The 19,227-nt window shown below is 39.5% G+C and overlaps 1 protein-coding gene across 2 annotated transcripts in view; it reads right to left on the bottom strand.

Moving 5' to 3' along the window:
- Positions 1 to 19,227, bottom strand: part of PAPSS2 (3'-phosphoadenosine 5'-phosphosulfate synthase 2) — an 84,531-nt gene that overhangs the window by 18,037 nt on the left and 47,267 nt on the right. For both annotated transcript variants that reach the window (XM_079138306.1, XM_079138305.1), the window contains 7 exons: positions 15,541 to 15,658; positions 13,900 to 14,135; positions 12,678 to 12,816; positions 11,617 to 11,735; positions 11,375 to 11,488; positions 9,765 to 9,876; positions 545 to 750 (listed from right to left, as the gene is read on the bottom strand). In XM_079138306.1, coding sequence (XP_078994432.1) covers positions 545 to 750; positions 9,765 to 9,876; positions 11,375 to 11,488; positions 11,617 to 11,735; positions 12,678 to 12,816; positions 13,900 to 14,135; positions 15,541 to 15,658 — 1,044 coding nt within the window. The remainder of the gene's footprint in view (positions 1 to 544; positions 751 to 9,764; positions 9,877 to 11,374; positions 11,489 to 11,616; positions 11,736 to 12,677; positions 12,817 to 13,899; positions 14,136 to 15,540; positions 15,659 to 19,227) is intronic.

Raw genomic sequence — 19,227 nt, 5'->3', positions numbered from 1 at the left:
TATGATAAATGATCATTTTCACTGATGAAAATGTAGTATCTTTCCTCTGGGAGCTCAGCCACTATCTGTGCTGATTTGTGTTTACTGAAAAGATGTCTTTGACCACCTCAATGGCCACAGAACATGAACTCCGAATTCTCTCCAGTGGTTGACCATGTTCGTTCTGTGTGACGATATTTTCCTCAAGTCTTGTTAAGATGAACAGGGCTAAACACTCCAGCTGTGGGTGTGTGCAAGCTATACAAATTTAGTCTGGTATCATGATTTCTACTCGTGATACCAGACTAAATTATCTACACACTTCCATTTAGCTGAAGATGTGACCATCAGAGGATCTGAGGACTTGAGATCATTGAGACCAGCTCTCAAACAGAAAGACATTTCTATATCCCCTTTTAAAAAAATCTCCCAAGGCCAAGTTTGCAAAACCAGTCTTCCATGGAACCTCAGTTTTTGAAGTCCTCCAGGAAGGAATTAAAAAGAATGATTTCTGTCCTCAGTTGAAATAGATCAGGGAAGCCCTTCCAAAGAGTTCAAGACTTACTTTGATATGGGGGTGTTTTGAACAAGTGGTCCCCCACACATGGGAACAACGTTCCTCTTTCCTATGCTCGTAGAATTCAGGGTCACGTAAGACGGCCACCCTTCGTCCACCATATGTCAGGACAAATGCGCTGCACCCTTCCAGCTGAGTCTTATCATCTGTAGAGACTGGCAGCACGATGGGAATGCTCATGTTGATCACTCCATCTGTGGAAAGACCCATGTGAGGTGTGAATACCGGAAGTAAGGTGTGCCGACCCTTAAGGATGTCTCACATGTGGATGATGTTCCTTCCAAAGAGTTCCTTTAAAGAGCTTTAAAACCTAAATCCAACATGGCTATGTCATCTGTGTGGGTTTTTCTAGAGTCAGTGATGAGAAGTCCCAAAGGACTTCCAGAGCAGGAGATGGGCAGTGGGTGAAAAGTGGGCTGAGTGACCCCCAAAGGTGGCCTACCCTTGGGTATGGAAAGGCCTTATCTCCCTTCTGGGGGTCTATTTTTGGGTTTTGGTACTGGTGATTGAACCTAGGGATGCTTTAAAACAGCCACACCCCCAGTCTTTTTTATTGTTTATTTTGAGACAGGGTCTTGCTAAGTTGCTGAGGGCCTCAGAGTTGCTGAGGCTGGCCTCACACTTACACTCCTCCTGCCTCAGCCTCCTGAGGTGATGGGAATACAGGTGTACACCCCCACACCCGGTCTGGGTTCCATTTTTAAAGCTTGGTCCTTATCCCAATGCATGAGGGAACTTAGAGTCTTTAAAAATCCAATTAAACAAAATAAAAAAGTTTGATGAAACAAAAACAAACTCTTCAGTTTTTCTTGAAACAAAACTTGTAACAACACTGATCATGGCTAACCCACTGAATTGAAAAGATAGGAAAACAATCAAGATACTCCATAGTCTCTGGGACCCCAAATAAGTAGTCCTTCTGATGCTCACTACAGTGTGGGCACAGCAGCACCTTTCAATGTTTTTGAAGAGACTGGTAATCTGACTTTTCTTTGCTAGCTTAACTGTACTTGAGAACCACTGGCCAAAAAACAGGAGGAGTAAAAAATTATATGAAACCATTACTGAAGCTCATGTACTTTCTTTGGAAAGTGAGACTCTCTCACCTTTATGCTGAGTCTCTAAAAGGAATGTAAGTAAACTGTATGCTCTGATTTCTCAGTATACAACACAATGAATCAGAAAGGTATAAAATGTGCTGTGTAGAGAAGCGACATCTTCAGCAACATAGCACGTCAACATCTTGACCACAAAGGAAGAGATAGGAAAACAGACAGAGACTGGGATGGCTGATTGTACATGAATTCTGAGTTTGGTCTCCATGGCTAGGCCACCGTACCCAGATATTTGGTTAAATATTATTCTTGATGTTTATTAGAAGATAATTTTAGATGGGATTGACATTTAAATCTGTAGACTCTAAGAAGCCAATCCTTCATAATGTGGGTAGGCTGCCTCTAATCAGTTGAAGATCTGAAAAGAAAGACTGACGTCTCCAGAGGAAGAGGGAATTCAGGCAGCAGGATGCCTTTGGATTTGAACTACAGCTCTTCTCTGGGTCTCCAGCCTATTGGCCTATCCTGCAGATTTTAAACTTGCCTCCAAACACATGAGCCAATTTTTTAGGATAAATCTTTCTTCCTCCCCCTCCACATGTATGCATATGTGTGTCTCTGTGTGTACATATGCATATACACACAAATCCATATGCATCTCGTCAGTTATGTTTCTTTGGAGAAGCACTAATACAGAAACTAAAAATACAGAAACCACCAAGTCCCTTAGTACAAAGGCCAATAATCCCACAAATGTCCCAGGTGCCATTATATGAAAGCTCAGCTTAATAACTGATAGGACTAATGACAACAGAGTCATTTTGAAAAGTTTCCTTATGTTGAACTTTCTCTTTTGTGTGTGGGGCTGGGAATTGAACTCAGGGCCTCATGCATGCTAGGCAAGTGCTCTACCACTGAACTATACCCCCCAGTGAGTTTTTTTTTTTTTTTAGTGAATAAGGATTTTTTTGAAGTCAGACTATTTTGAAGTATTTCTAGATAAAATGGTTAAAAGATGTAATTGTTTTTCAGTTGGAAACTTAAAAGGGTAAACGTTGGCTCTCATTTTTTAACAATGCCAGTCAATGTAAAAAATAACATAAAACTGTGTGCCCGATACCTTTTGTAACAATGCTATAATATTCTAATAAACATGTCTGCCTCTCAATTGCACCTATAAGTGAAAAAATGAGGGCCCCTGGTTAGGTGTGTAACACAAAAGAATAATAGGGAAACTTCAGCTTCCAAAGAGCATCAAAGGAAGGTGAATAAAGAAAACATTGAATTCCAGAGAAAATACGAGCAGTGCTTCATGGATTTGGGAAAATATGTCACAAACTAATGAAGTCATTTAAATCTAACTTTCAAATCCAACATTAAGAATGCCTCTGTCAGAGTTAAAGATTTGAGTTCTATTGTTTTGGGGCATAAGACTCCACCTTAGCAGCTATAAAAATCAAATTTTCCAGGCAAATCATTTTGTTCTTTTTAAACACTCTCTAAAATTACTAGTACCTAAGAATGTCATAGAAGACAGGCAGCAGCTACCAGCCATAAAGAAATACAGTCTATCCTAAAATCCTGCAACATACTTTAGGACCCTTAATAAGACAAAAATTAGATATGTGCCTTACAAAAGTAAGGTTTTTTGTTATTCAAATAACTCGTTGTTTCAAAGGTCAAGAGCAGCCAACCCCTTTGCAGAGAACAATAAAAGTAAAGTGAGGGCTTTCCCACTTATGAAGTGTGTTACTCAACTCCTCTGAACTCAGTTTCCTCCCTTAAAAAAAAAGGTGGAGTGGGGGGAATAATAAATAAAATGTATTTTTCCTAGTGTGATATGAGAGGGGCGGCTCAACACTAAATTAATGGAGGTTTATGATGAAAGATAATTAAATCCACCACAGTCCAGGTAAGGAAAAGAGGTTAATTAAGAACACCACTTTCAAGGATGCTGATATTCTAATTAGAAATTGTGTTTATGCCAGACATGGTGGCCCAACACCTGTAATCCCAGGGACTTGGGAGGCTAAGGCAGAAGGATCACAAGTTTAAGGTCAGAATCGGCAATTACTGAGGCTCTCAACAATTTATTTAAACTGTCTCAAAATAAAAAATATATATATAATAAAAAGGGCTGAGGAAGTAGCTCGGTGGTAGGGAAAGCACCCCTGGGTTCAATACTCAGTATCAAAAAAAAAAAAAAAAAAAAAATCATGCTTTCTGTGGCCATACTTGCTGAAAGAAGGACCGTGGTGTTTGACTCTGCTTATAAAGAGTGACTTGACCAAAATAAAGTAAAATAAAGAAAGAAAAATGCAAAGTCCAAAGTAGGGTACGAAGCTAGAGGAACCCTCGCCTTGCCAGCAACATGCCTGCAACCTTGTCTTGCATCAAATGTTCTGGGTGGAAATCTAAGGGATACTTCACTTCCGGTTGCAATTTTCTCCTCTGGTCCACCAGGTTGTTGCCCATTGTAGCCTCTACTCCCCCTTCATCTCGTCCTGGAGTGAGCATCCACAGTGACTAAGCAGCACGCCCCTATGGTGGTCTAGGTCAAGGAGCACATCCATAGGATGCTGTGGAGAGGAGTCCTACTGATCTCACGCCTGTGGTTGCAACTGCACCTGGGTACAAACAGATTTACTGTGGGTTCCCTATCATCTTTCTCAACTTTTCTAAAACATAAATTTTTCCGGATATTTAACTGTGCTGAACATCCTCTATGGCTTTAAACATTGATTAAGGCTTTCTGCCTTTCCCTTCGTGTGCTTCCAGCTCTGGCAGGAACTACCTTGATTATTTTATTGTAGTACGTCTCATTTTGGAAGAGTACTGTGTGGTTTTCTTAACGACTGTAAATCCAACAGATAATTTCCTGTTCAACTGAGTAACTTTTCTTTTGCTTTAAAAATAATTTTCAAGCTTCTGTTGCAGTCTTATAGATCTATCTATCTACATATTGGATGTATAGATGTTCTATGTAAACCCTGAATTAATCTTTGTTACATAACTAGGATTTTTTTTAAGGAGAAATAACAATGATGAAAACAATGTCAGAGATAAATGATACCTTTGGAATTTTACCTCTTCATTCTGGTACAATTCAGAAATTTACAGTCACAGCAAATGTATATTTATTTCCATTTCTGTAACTATCAATTATGATAGCTTGAAATTAAATTCATGCATAATCACATATCACAAACAAATAAAGTACAATCATACACAATCCAACCAGGTGCATCCACTTGAAATTGAATCTAAAATGGATTTATCCTTCATCAATTAAAATATTTTGTAAACATGGTAGAATTTCCAAATTTGTGAAGCTAAAAGGGAACTGGAAAACAGTGGAAAAGAATCATAAATTTAAAAATACTCAGGAACAAAAATGTTTAACAATAATTTAGAAACAAGTTTACTTTCATCAGCTAAACACAACATTATCAACAATAGCTGCCTCTAATCCAGAAATTTCCTGTTATTTGGACTCCAATTAGCAGAACATAATGTACCATTATTCTACTATAACTGGTTGGATCATGAACTGATAACGATTCCAACTGGTTAATTAAGTTTTTTTTTTTAGTTATGTCTTTGACCATTTTGAATTAATGCAACATATCTAATTATGATAATTTAACTACTTGGAAAGTTAAAGTACATACCATGAAGGACCATGCCTAGAGAAATACAAACACAATTAAGAAACATGTTTTCAGCTCTCCACCAAAATAATCTGAAAGCAACAATGTCAAGGAACCTGTTATGACACTTCACATATATAACATACTGAGCTCTTTGTTATGCTATATTTAAAAATAGAGACTATATGACATCAAAAAGCTATAAAATCAGAATTTGTATGGACTATTGTTCAATACACTCCAAAAACATTTTGGGATGATTAACTGTTTTTTAAAAAAACAGATTATTTTATAACTATAACATATGTTATATGGAATCCCTCCAACTTCAGTTATCTCTTGTAAACATGTGGTATTACAACCACTGTCAAATGATTTCCAAGCCAGGCTTTGGGAGAAGGTATAGAAACCAACTGCCCTAGATTTTCTGGAATCCCAGATGATTCAAGGACATGAAATCATGCCCAGGAGAACAAGCACAAGTGTTAGAGCCAGGATAAGCTGGATTTGAATCCAAGCTTCAAGTAAGTTGTTTAACTTTTCCAACGTTCTTCCTCCTGTGGATAAAATATCTTCACAGTGGTGTTTCCAGACTCAGTGTGATAGACCACATCAAACTCCAGTCATTGGTGCTTAGTAAATGCTGGTGATGTGTGTAGCATGCCAGCGACCTGCCTTGGAAAACCAGCAGCAGGAAAATTACCATTAAATGATGGTGTCTCATCAGGCTGTCATATCTTGAACCCATTTGGAAGCCATCAGTGTAAACTTGGTGCTCCATATTTAAATGTACATGGGACATTTATGATGGGAGGGTCTGTGATAACCTGGAACTGTATTTCCAGTGAGAGATAAAGTGACACAATACATTGATATGGAAGTAGTTACCATAAACACTGACCAGTGATTCCTTTTGGGCTCTTGTTTTGCAGCTGTTTCATGATATCAAAAGTGAAAGTGACTGTGGCTAGACTCAAAACATTTCAAATATTCAATGGCATTGAATCAAACCTTTATGAATGGGTTGAAATTAAATTATATTGATATGAATGATATCTTGCTCCATATTCTGATACATAAAGAAATCTCTTTTTAGAATTTAATTCTGTGTCCCCAATTCTGAAGCCGTCAAGCCAGGCACTGCCAGGAAACTGCCATGGTATGGGAAATATGGAAAGTTTTATGGTATGGAAGCAGTTTCCACTGGCTTCCTTCAGATGCCCACCAGCCTGCTGCTCAGGAGGAAGGCCAAACCCCCAGCCCCTCCTAGGGAAGAAGTTCCACTTCGTCTGTTATATATATTACCTCAGATTTCCTTGAAATAAAGAGTTTTATGGCCCCCAAAGAATCACTGATGTGGTGGAAGAACCCGCTGCTCTCGGGCTCAGAGGAGGAGCTGTACTGTCTGTGCAGGAAGTGCACATCTGCCTTCACAACCACTCTGTCCCCAGGAGCCAGGTGAACCCTGGCATATGAGGGCTCTCAATAAGTATTTGTTGCTGTGATGACATCATCTGTGCTAATTCAAACTGATGTGACTGTGCACAGCCACTTACTGTCTTCAACCCTCCAAGTTCTTTTAATTGTATGCATGATGATAGCTAACGTGTGGAATTTACTAATGAACGGGGCACTCTTTTAAACTTTCAATATCCCAATAAAGTAGGTGTGTAATTAATATTCCCATTATAAAGATGAGGCAACTAACTGCAGAGAGTCTAAGTAATTTTGTCTCAGGTTCATAGTTCATCACTGACATACAAACCCAGACCCCAGTTCAGCTTCATAGCTTATATTCTACCTTTGCTTAGGCTAAAACTAAACGGAGATATGTAAAGTGGCAGACGGAGGCAGGAAATCATATCCTGGTATCTATTTTTATTAACTGGTTGACAAGAATGGAGGAGGTTTCTGGGGGTATGCAGAACTTGGACTGTAATTTAGGGTTACATAAGGATGCCCAATGGATTCTGGTTGCAGAGGCAGATGGAACAGCCAGCAGAAAATTTCTGTAAGGAAACGAGGAATCTTCCAGAAAGCCCCAGAAATGTGGCCTGCACGGGGGAAGGGGTTAGGGGTCATGGAAACAGCATGACACCCTCCTGACATAGCCCCACTGGAGACACAGGATAAAGGGATCCATATGGATTACAAGTCATTTGGTGGTACTCAAGCACCAAATTCCTAGAGAGTGCTCCATTGAGGTTAGCACAAAAGAACAAAACACTCTTCTTCCACTTAAGAAACAATCCATAAACTGCCCCAGCCACACCAGTACCAAATTCAGTGGCTTGGGCAGGACTTGTACCACTGTGGACACAAAAGCCATACGGATTCACACGGCAAGTGACACATGGCTATGGGCCTGATGCAGAAGCACAGGAAACACACCTCCTATGAATTCTTGGGCTTAGGCTTTGGAAATAACTGGTTTCATATGAATAGGTAAAGAGTTGGCACCACTGGGACTCAAGTACCAGTGGGAACATGAGCTTACTGGTATACCCATGGGGGTGGGTTTAGAAGTCAGACATCTGCATTACATGGGAAGTAGGAACAATAAGTGCTTCATTCACCTCATGGTTGTAAGGACCAAATAAGAAGTAGAAAAATCAATGTGTTTGCCCATGAAATGAAATGGAAATGGTGTGAGAAGGAAGGAAAGAGAATTTGCCTAAATTATCAGATGGATTATCTGCATTCTATTTTTCATCTTTTTTGGGTCATAGATTCTTAAGAATTCATCAGATGCTATAAACTCTGAACTCAGTAAAAAGCCTGTCCTCTTCTCAAAACAAGCTATTTTTGCCCACCCTGGGATGTTTTCTTTATCCCCACCCTGAAGACCGAGATCCCATGCTAATGAACCTGGACTGCCATTAACATTGACCACTGCAACCATATCTGCCACCCTGTCATTTTTCTCTATGGAACAAATACCTGTCAAAGGTTAATGGCATTATCTGTAAATGGGCCTCTTTCGATGTGGTCCACTTGTCTTTTTTAAAAATAATTTTTAAAACATTGTTCTAATTAGTTATCCATGACAGTAGAATGCATTTTGACACATCATACATAAATGGAATATAACTTCTCATTCTTCTACTTGTCTTTTGACGACAGCTCCATTTTGGATGCTCATACTCAACCTCTTGTTCATAGATGGCTGAAGTTCAGTGATATTTACTTGAAGCAGCCTGTGTCCAGCATGTGTGTTGAAACTGAGACATCAACTAAAAACATCAGCCTTCCTCATATAGACATCTTGACCTTCTAGATTCTCTTGGAAAGGACATCGAGAGAGTACCTGGTGTGGAAAGAGCACCTGGCCAGGAGTCAGAAGACTCTGGACTTTGGTCTTGAGCCCTCACCTATGAATGATATGAATTTAAGCAAATCACTTAACCTGAGGTCAGTTTCCTCATCTGTAAAATGAATAATAATAGTTGTCTGTTTTCCAGGGTTTTTGTAAGGATCAAATGAAATAATGCCTGAGAAAATGCTTTAAAAATAGAGAAATGCTATACCAATTACATTATTATTACTGTCAAGACAAGTTTGAAGTAAAGAAAGTGTCTTTTTCGGAACTTCATTTAAGCTGAGAATTAAAGGCCTCAGGTTGTGGAGAAGACTAAGGGAAGAGGGCCTATTCTGATGAGTCTATAAGTTCTGATTCTGGCTTTACACTCCATCCCCCAGTAGAATCAGAAAGATGTTCAGGACATTTCAAAGGAAGAACATCTGATTTGATCTTTCTTCCTTAAAGTCTGGAGCTCTGCTCAGTGTGACTCTACCACTACTCCTTTTTCACTTCTTAGCTATTTCCCAAGGTCTTGAAATAATGTTACATTTGATAAGCTCAAGCAGCTCTAGGAAGGAAATGATCACACAAGGGTCAGGAATTCTTCTGAATAACACATGCTTCCGACATTAGATCAGTTTTCTAATAACCATTAGCCTGTGCCCAGAAAGCCGCCTTGAGTCAGTCTTGTTGGAGTTTAGAGGACAAAGCCCTCCTAGTATATTTCATGTGTAGGTACAAACACTGACACTTTAGGATCCATCAAGGAAAGAAGCTGTTGCAATTGTGCATGACAGGAGCGATATGGGTGTTGGGAATTGCCACATGAGTCAGTAACCTGTGTGGAGCTGGTCTGGGCTGCCCAGGATGCAGCCATCAATGGACTGCAATAGTGCATCTGAATATCAGGACCAGCAAAGAACAGGTGGAGATGAAACAGACTTAACCTTCTTTTGGATTTGTGTGCAAATAAAATCTTCATTTTTCAGTTCCTTAGTTTTAAATAATCAATAATCCTTTGAAAATTACAAAAAAATCCTACAAATGGAAGTTTACACATAATAAAATTAGGAACACTGTAAAGGATCTAACTATTTTTTCAAACAAGTTTATGAACCAAAGATTACTAGTTCCTGTGCAAACTTCTAGGAAAAATTTTTTCTTCAATAACAAAGAGTAAGAAACAACAACAAAAATCATACCATCTAGCAGGGTGTCAAAGTGTATAGTTTGCAAGTATTCCTTCTCCCGCATAAAACCTTTGAGGGGAGTGGCCCAGCCTTCACTCAACACCTGGACCCACTGGAGATCTAGCTGCAAAACACAAACAGCAGGTGAATATTTCCATGAATTCTGTTTCTCCAGCATCTGTTCCCAGGGCAGTTGTTTCTTATGCAGTTGACAGGAGGATGAGGACAAAAACTTTTGTTAAGTGTTCCCATATATGGTGCTGACCTGTGATCTATGGGTCAGACAGGCTTAGGTCTAGAACTTTCTTAGGGAAGAACCATAAAAAGATTCCAAATCAAGATGATTTGTTTGAACATTTCAGGCTGTAACTATCACTATAATATGCAACTAACTTGAAAATTCACTGTTCATTCATTTTTTCATTCTTTTCTCCACAAAAATCCTGGTTTGGCTGAATTTTTTTCACCAGATGTACTTACTGGTCATTTGACTGAACTGAGCAAACTCTTGACTTTAAGATAAAGTCCAAAGTTATTAGCATGAAAATGAAAGTCCTTCTGGCCCCTAGGACCCATGGAGGGACCTCCTTCCACTCCAGTTGGAGACTACTGGTCATCAATTCCAGACAATGTATATGTAAACACATAAATGGTTTCAAGCCTGTGTTTTACCCATCCTCCTCTCCACTTTCAACTCCTATTCATCCTTGAAAACCCAGCAATGGGTCATTGCTCCAAAACCTTTCTTGTTATCCCTATGACAGAAAGAATCAATCTGAAGTTGAAGTTCTCTGCCTCACAGATAGTTCTGTTTGGAACTATCATACCACATCCCCATTGTCATTATGTGTTTTCTCACCTGGTTGGCACTTGTGGCACTCAGGATTTGTTTCACAGAGTTAGGGGATTTTGTTTATAAATTGGTCATGACTTTAGAGTATGAGGTCTTCATGAGCTGAAACAAGTTCCCCATTCACCTTGCCTCTTACAGAATCTCCAAAGTCTTAATGGGTAATAAATAACTCCCCATGAAGACTTGATCACTTTGTGTGGACCAACTAACACTGACCAAAAACAGGCCCTGTGCAGGGCAGTTGCTGGGACTGCACCACACATCCTCCAGGTAGTAAAATCAGTGCAACTGAAGCTGTGTCCCTCCTCTCAGACTGCAACTACCCTGACGAAGGAGCAGTGCAATTTGCAGAGTAGAAAAGCCTGGAACATTCCCATTACCGTAGATCAGGGCTACTTTCTGTTTTCTTTAAACTCCTTCTCACTTGCTCAAAACAGCACTTGTTTTCCAGGCTGTCTTCTTAGCCACTGCCAACAAGTAGTTATGGGGATGTCTGCACTTGAGAATAACCAAAAGTAAATCATAGCTGTGTAAAACTGTCCCATGCAAATATTGTTGTCACTTTTTCAGCCTGCCTCCGTACATAGCTCTGATCAGCTGCCTTGTGGCAACTCTTGGTGAAAGATGTGCTCAGAGAAGAGGTGAGAAAAAATTGGCAAAAATGAAGTGTCCCTAACTCATACTTTCCTTTTTAACAAGAGTAACTGTAAATGAATTATAATGATGGGTGTTCAGCCAAATTCTCCTTCGGCCAGTTTGTATCCCTTACCTTGGTAATTGATAATGAAGGGAGATTTTCAGCCTCAGCCCGGACCTGATCAAGTTTGTTTTCTGGCACAAAGAGTTCATGGATGCCTCTGATTGTAGCATGGGGCACAATGTTCTGAAATGAAACAAAATTGGCAACAATCCAATGAAAACTGGAAAAAAGAATGCTTTAGTAAAGAAACCTAGGTTATCTTTTATGACTTCATTAAATTAAAAAAAAGAAAGAAAGAACCACATGCCCACCTGTTCTTGTAGAAGTTCCACCACTTGCTGGACACAGTCGCTCACTGAAGACAAATTGGTTTTAAGCACACACTCAGGAGTTTCAGGCTTCTCATAATCAGAATCGATACCTGTAAATCCTGCAAGACATAAGGGGGGGAAATCACATCTGTCCCAATGGAATAATTTTTTTTTTAATCATTAAGGTATAACACATGTTGGAATAATGTGTTAAATTGAGAGGTTGGATTATAACAGAAAAGGTCAAACTGCCATCCGTGACCTCTTGCCATAGCTAAGAAAACATACCGCTGTGTTTTCAACATGGAAAGCCCTAAATTATGAACAATATCTGGCAAAGTCTGAGCCCTCTACAGGTAATTAGAATCGTTATTCTTTTCTTTTCTTTTGAGTCCTGGAGATTGAACCTAAGGATACTCAACCACTGAGTCACTACCACAGTCCTTTTTATTTTTTATTTTGAGGCAGTGTGTTGCAAATTTGCTGAGTTTGGCCTTCAACTTGTAATACTTCTTGCCTCCTGAATCATTGGATTGCAGGCATGCACCACCACACCAGGCTAGAATTGAAAGGGAAAACTCTGAAACATCCTCCTCACATACATATACCTATTTTATTTTTCTGAACTTTGTTTCTCTGAATTTCGTTGCTTCCACAATTAGAAGACAGTACTTGAAAGCTAAAACTCCACATTTTAATAAGGCATTTTAATGGGCATATTGAATATATTATGATTTGATAAAAAGTTGCTTGGAAAACAGTTTGAAACTTCAGACAGATTCCTGAGGATGTAATCAGAGGATTTACAGGCTAAGTAATTTGCAATGAAGCCTCTAGCTGGTTCTCATACATTTTTTTGTGTGGAGGGGTGGGATTGGGGTTTGAACCCAGGGGTGCTTAACCACTGAGCCACACCCCCAGCCTTTTGTTTTGAGATAGGGTCTCTCTAAGTTGCTTAGGGCCTCCCTAAGTTGCAGAGAGTGACTTTGAACTCTCAATCCTCCTGCCTCAGCCTCCTGAGTCTCTGGGATCAAGCCATTGCACCCAGCTGGTTCTCATACCTTTTATCTCCCCAGCTCGAGCCCGTTTGTAGAGGCCTTTTACATCTCTGCTTTCACAAATATTTAGAGGTGCATCTACAAATATCTCAAAGAATGGAAGTCCTGCTGATTCGTGGATTTTACGGGCATTCTCACGATCCTGAAAAACAGAACATTTAAGATGGGAAAAAGAGGTTTGTTATGGTTTAAACATGTGCCCCAGATTTTATGTTGGAAACTGAATCCCTAAATTCATGCATTGATGCTATTTGGAGGAGGAGCCTTTGGGAGGTAATTAAGATGAGATAAAGTCATCAGGAAGGAGGCCCCCAGTGGGACTGGAGAGAAGAGGAGACACCTGTGCTGACACACATGTTCTGTCTCCCTGTGTAATAAGCCTCCACCGTGTTATGATGCAGCCAGAAGGCCCTCACCAGATGCTGCGCAGATGCTGGTGCCATGTTCTAGACCTTCTCAGCCTCCCAAATCATGAGCCAAACAAGCCTCTATCCTTTATAAATTACCCAGTCTGTGTATTTGGTGATAGCAACAGAAAATGAATTAAGATGAAATTTCACAATTAAATTATTTGTCAAAAACACTGAATGCACTGATCCTTGACAGCGTTGAGATAACCCTGGGCTACAGAGTCCTTTAGAGAGAGTCCAGAAATATCACTCTGGTAAACACAGCTCTTTCAAGAAATTTCAGAGAAATTTAGCAAGAATCACCGGCAACATGAGCAGATTCCATTCAAAGGATGTGCTCAAAGCACACAGCACATTATGTGTAGCTCCTAGAAATTTTTAGTTTTAAAACATGAAGAGTGACACTCCACCTCAGTGATTCCACATCAAACACACACCCCAAGCTTTGTAGTGAAGGACTCTTTTCTTTAGCAAGCTAAACATTCTTTTTCCAACAACCGAAATTACAGAGCCTTAGAGTTCTCCTTGTTTATCTTTTTCTTCCTGTCAACTCTGACCAATGTCCCTTATAATTGTGAACATGAGAGAGTTTAGGTCAACTGGGGCCCTGGCGTCTGGAAATGAAGGAACTCTCTTTATATAAGTAATTGTAAATAGAGGAAGTGAGGGAGCGTGTGGGGAGAGGAGGACATGTGGGTACCTTGAAAATGAAACGTTCCATTCCCGCCTCCCCTCCACCAGACTCCTGTCCTCAGCAGTTGTCCTCACAACTCAGATTGTGTGTGACAGTTGGGTCCAGTCTCAAATCTTTTTACCTTTGCAAATGGAGAGATGAAGCTGGTAATGCAGACCAGACCAGCGTCAGCAAACAGCTTAGCCACCTCGGCAATCCTGCGGATATTTTCTTCTCGATCCCCAGGTGAGAATCCGAGGTTCTTGTTAAGGCCATGCCGGACATTGTCCCCATCCAGGGAATAGCACGGGATGGCATGGGAGACGAGGTACTCTTCCAGAGCAAAACTTATTGTTGTTTTTCCAGCACCGGAGAGACCTGTCACCAGAACAAGCAAGACATACTAGCATTGTCCCGGATTGTTAAAGATATTAATTGTAAACCAATCTGGCACTTTTATATGTACCTAAACCCTCATTACAATTTTTGATTCATCTTAAATCAAAATCCATTAAAGTCTAAAAAAAGTATAGCTTATTAAAAGCCAAGAACTTAAACATTTATTTCAAAATTTGAAATAACTCTTTGTCCACCCTTAGGATTTCAAAGAAAATGGGGTTCATAAATAGGGACTTGAGGGCTGGTTTGGAGAGGAAAGGGAAATGACTAGAATAGCAAAACAAAACAAAACAAAACAAAACACACACAGATGCAGGGCAGGTCCCTGCCTGCCAGATTCTTTAGAATTATCTTCAGGTTAGAATACATTTGTCTTCATGAGCAGACAATAAAATCCACACTGATTTCACAACCTGGATAAACATATTTTTGCATCTGGCTCATGTCTATTTGAAAAGTTATGTGCATGAAATTAATTTTTCCCCCTTTGAGTCCAGGCTACATAAAACTCATCTCCAGTTGTCGTGGTGCATGCCTATAATCCCCAGAGACTCAGGAGGCTGAGGCAGGAGGTTTGCAAATTTGAGGCCAGCCTCAGCAATTTAGTGAGACCCTGTTTCCAAATAAAAATGGTTGAGGATGTGGCTTGGTGATGGAGCACTGATGAGTTCAATCCCCAGGATCAGGAGGAAAAGAAAAAAAGCCTCATTTCTACTCGTACTCAGAGTAAGAAGGGACAGTTTGGGACTGGTGTGTTGGGAGTCTTAGGTTCTGAATCCAGTTCTGTCACTAACCCTTAGCTTTGGCATTCTGTGACTATAAAAACATGAGAAAAGGAAGATTTGCTGGGTCACCTGGGTGGGAGCTAGTGATTTCCATTATTTCTCACCCAGTGGAAATTAGCATCCTTACATTTACTTGCTTGTTTACAGCAAGTGAAACAGTTCTCTCACATATCAGAACATCAGAAAACAAAAAGACTATCTCTAAGCATCCCATGCCTTATGAACCAGCAAATATTGGTGTCAAATTAGAAAACCCGATTCCTAACTGTCAGCTGATACAGTACTGAATTTCTTGGAGTTGAAAAAGGGGATCATAATCCACTTGTCCCACCCTGGCCTGCCAGAGAGCAAAAAACTGACAACTGGAGACTTCTCACGACTGGATCAGATGCTATTTCTAGAGTCAGACTTCGACTCTCTTTTCACTGGTGGGGGAATTAGGACTAACACTCAGGTTTTCTACTACAGCTCTCAAGCTCTTTCTAAGGTTAAAAATAAAGATATACTGTGTGTAAGATACACTAATTTCCTTACAATTGTGTGCCGTATTTCAATTTCAAATATATATCAATAAAAGATATACATGTATATTTCAATACCTGTTAGCCACACAGTACATCCTCGGAATCCGCCCCTGGTTCCAACCACCTGTCCTCTCTTATTCCTGCTCACATGGTGGGCCTGATAGACTACATTGGTAGATTTCTGCTGGTTGTCCTATAAAACAAGACAAGGCCAAGCATGATATTTGATTAATAAAATATATATTCTTCACCAGAACAGTATAAATCCATTTAAAATTTTTAATTGAAAAATTGATATATGTAATGATGTCTATGAAACATTTTTTTTGAAAAAGATTCACCCTTGTCCCTCTTCATAATTTTTTTCATTTCTTCAGATTACCCTGAGCCATTAGCTACATGTATATATTTTTCATTGCTGTGAATATACACACTTAATTTCTTTATCTGCTCCTTTCTTTTAATGTAATTCATAAGAATTTAAGTTTCCTCAAAATAAAAATTTTTATTTATTTCTTTTTAAATATTAATTTTAAATTAGTGGATAATATTTCATTGGTTCAGGCAACACAATCTGCTAAATAACTAATAAAATTATAATGTAATAACAGATTACATTCAGAGACTTCGCCAAATTTATCTTCTCTTTTATATCTGGCCAACAGAGTTACCATTATTAATTCTATCAATTTAGAAACCAACACTGCCTTTAGAATATTGAGAAATAGAAAGCCCAGTGGTCCATTTTCAGAATAGAGTTTTTAGCCTTAATTGATCCAACTGCAGTCATTTTATGTGTAGCCCTTCCCTTTGCCTGCCCCAATTTTAAAATTAGCCAATCGCATGGATTGTATCCCCAAACTCCTCACGAGGGCAAAGGGTAGTGCCACGTTAGGGAAAAAGCAGGTGGACTGCCAGCTGGTTCCACAGACATGGGCTTCACCAGCTAACCCAGCATTCCTCCTGTTGGAGTGTTTGGGATGTTCTCCATTCAAGCCGATTGGACTTGAGGAAACCAGGCATTTACAGAAACAAAGACATATCCCTAGTCACCACCCAAAGTGCCCTGCTGAGGAGACATCACAGTGACAGTGATTCCATGACATTTTAGTTTGTACCTTGGGTGGTGATAGGGATATGTCTTTGTTTCTATGGAACCAGGGAAAGACCCAGGGTATAGTGTAAAGGGTTAAAGTCAGTCAATTCCCAGATAGCAGTGAGCAGGTAAGAGCACACAGGGCTACCATCTCATAAGAACTAAACTTTGCTTCCACTCTTTCCTGGCTCCATGTATGAATCCTTCAAAAACCCCAGTAGAAATTCAAATATACCAGTTATAAGACTTGGGGAAAATTCAAACATCAAATGTTTTGGTTGGGCTAAAAATCAGTCTAATGAGGGAACAAACTATTTGATCCTGATTCTAAACTCTGACTGGAGGTTGTATGTCTGATGAATTTTTTTTTAAAGTAAAATGAGCCAATATATACAATTTTTGGTGGATTTTTTTTAGTAACATGAGATTCAAGTTAAAAGAAAAAACAACAACTCATAATGATGATTAAACAGGTAAGGAACTACCCATATATGTTTGCAATATGGTAACTGTATTTCTAACAACAGATGTAGTCCAGGTTTCTGCATTGTAATAATCTATGAGCCTCTTAAACAACACACATGTACACCCATCAGAGCTAAGAAAGAACCAGTGTTTTCTGAATAAGTCCTAGAGGATCTTAGAAAACTATGGGCTACATAGGCAACATTTATATTCTGGAGCAAATCAAATCACCTTTTTGCCACCTCCACAAACAAGAGCTACAGCTAGGGCTGTCTAGAGGTTAGCATGAGAAAATGAATATGAACACATTCTACAAATGTGGATGCTGGTGATTATTATTCACTGGAGATCTCCCAGTAGAAGAGGCTGGAGTCAACTAGATTAGGAGCAGGCAAATGGCTTCAAAACTGGGGCAAAGAACTCCCTGCTAGCCATTGGGGGATTAAGAAAAGCAGAGCACACCAGTCTGGGCAGGGCTGCTCCTGAGGCAGAGCACATCAAAGGGGCCAGTCAGCATGAATGGGCATTAGCAGTGTCAGAGGGGGCCATGAGGAAAGAGGTTAAATGCATGGCGGAATGATCCAGGTTAGATTACCTGAAATTCTCCAAACAAACCTGGTTAGAGCCCAAGACTTAGAATGGTGACGATTTAGCACCAGAAGGTGATGGGTAAGATGGGAATGATGGCTTGCACCAGAGGGCTCATAAATGGGGACACATTATACTACTTCATGAGATATCCATTCTAGCAGTAGTTCCCCTGGCTGAACAAATTCCCTGAAGGCTTTTCGAATCCTTGGTGCCACAAATATTTTATAGCTCAAAATAACATTTAGCTTTCGTTTTTTTCTGTTTCCTTGTGCCATTTTTCCCTAATACCATTAAATTCAAGAACGTTGTATCTGAATATAAGGTCTCAAAGTGGGTTCATTTATTCATTCAATGATTCAGGAAATGCTTATTAATCTCCTACTATATGCCAGGGGCAACCATGGGAGCTGGGAATGTAGTACTGAGTAAAGCTGAGTCCCCAGCATCATTTTGGATGATCAAATACTCAGTCCCTAGGGGTGGGGGAAGCACGTGCACGCGCGCGCACACACACACGCGCGACTCAATAATAAGGATACTCCTTTTTTTTTTTTTTTGGTACCAAGGATTGAACTCAGGGGTACTTAACCACTGAACCACATCCCAGTCCTTTTTAATATTTTATTTAGAGACAGGGTCTCACTAAATTACTGAGGCTGGCCTTGAACTTGTGATCCTCCTGCCTCAGCCTCCCAAGTAACTGGGATTATAGTCATGTGCCATCACAACCAACTGACAATCCAGTTTTTAAACATGGGGAAAGAATTGAACAATCATTCCACATAGAAAGATATACATTTGGCTAAGAAGCATCCATGAAGTGCTCCATGTTGTTGGTCATCAGAGAAAGGCAAATTAAAACTAAAATGAGATGCCACTGATGACATTTAATGGCAGCTAGGGCATGTCCTCATATGTTGATGGTGGGGGGTGTAAAGGGGTACAACCATCCTGTAATTATACCTGACAGTTTCTTACAGAACTAAAAATTTACCTCCCCTATGATTTTCTCATGAGAAATGAAAATATATTTCCATAAAAAGACTTGTGCAAGAATGTTCTTAACAACTTTATTTGGCTAAAGACTGAAAATAGTCAATTGTCCAGCAATAAAAAATAATAGATACTCCAAAACTCCCTCCAAATATAAAAAACAAAAATTCAACCCCAAACTGTAAAAGATTCAGAATGGAATACTATCCAACAATCAAAAGGAATGGACTGCTAATACAGGCAATAGAGATGATAATAAATGGAAAACATTATGCTGAGCCAATAAAGCTTTACAGAAGAACTACATACATATGATTCCATTTACCTCAAGTCAATGGAAAATGAACCCAAGTCAGAACAGCAGTTACATGTGGTATGAAGGTAGTGTGTTATGTCTTGGTAAGGATTTGAGGCACATGGGCAGTAGCATTTGTTAGAACCCATTGCAAGTATGCTGAAGATGTGTATTTCATAGTGTATAAATTTTACCACATGCACAAAAAAGAGCCATCATAAAAGCAAACAAACAAAAAAACATAATAAGATTTCTAATAGTAGAATAACTTGTTCAACATGACTGCATTTATAGAAAAGGACTTGGATCCTGAACTTGGTAT

This window comes from Sciurus vulgaris, assembly GCF_902686455.1.
Source record: "Sciurus vulgaris genome assembly, chromosome: 4".
NCBI classification, from domain to species: Eukaryota; Metazoa; Chordata; class Mammalia; order Rodentia; family Sciuridae; genus Sciurus; species Sciurus vulgaris.
The sequence above is the reverse complement of the archived record's forward strand: the minus strand, read 5'-3'. Positions and strand labels throughout refer to the sequence as shown.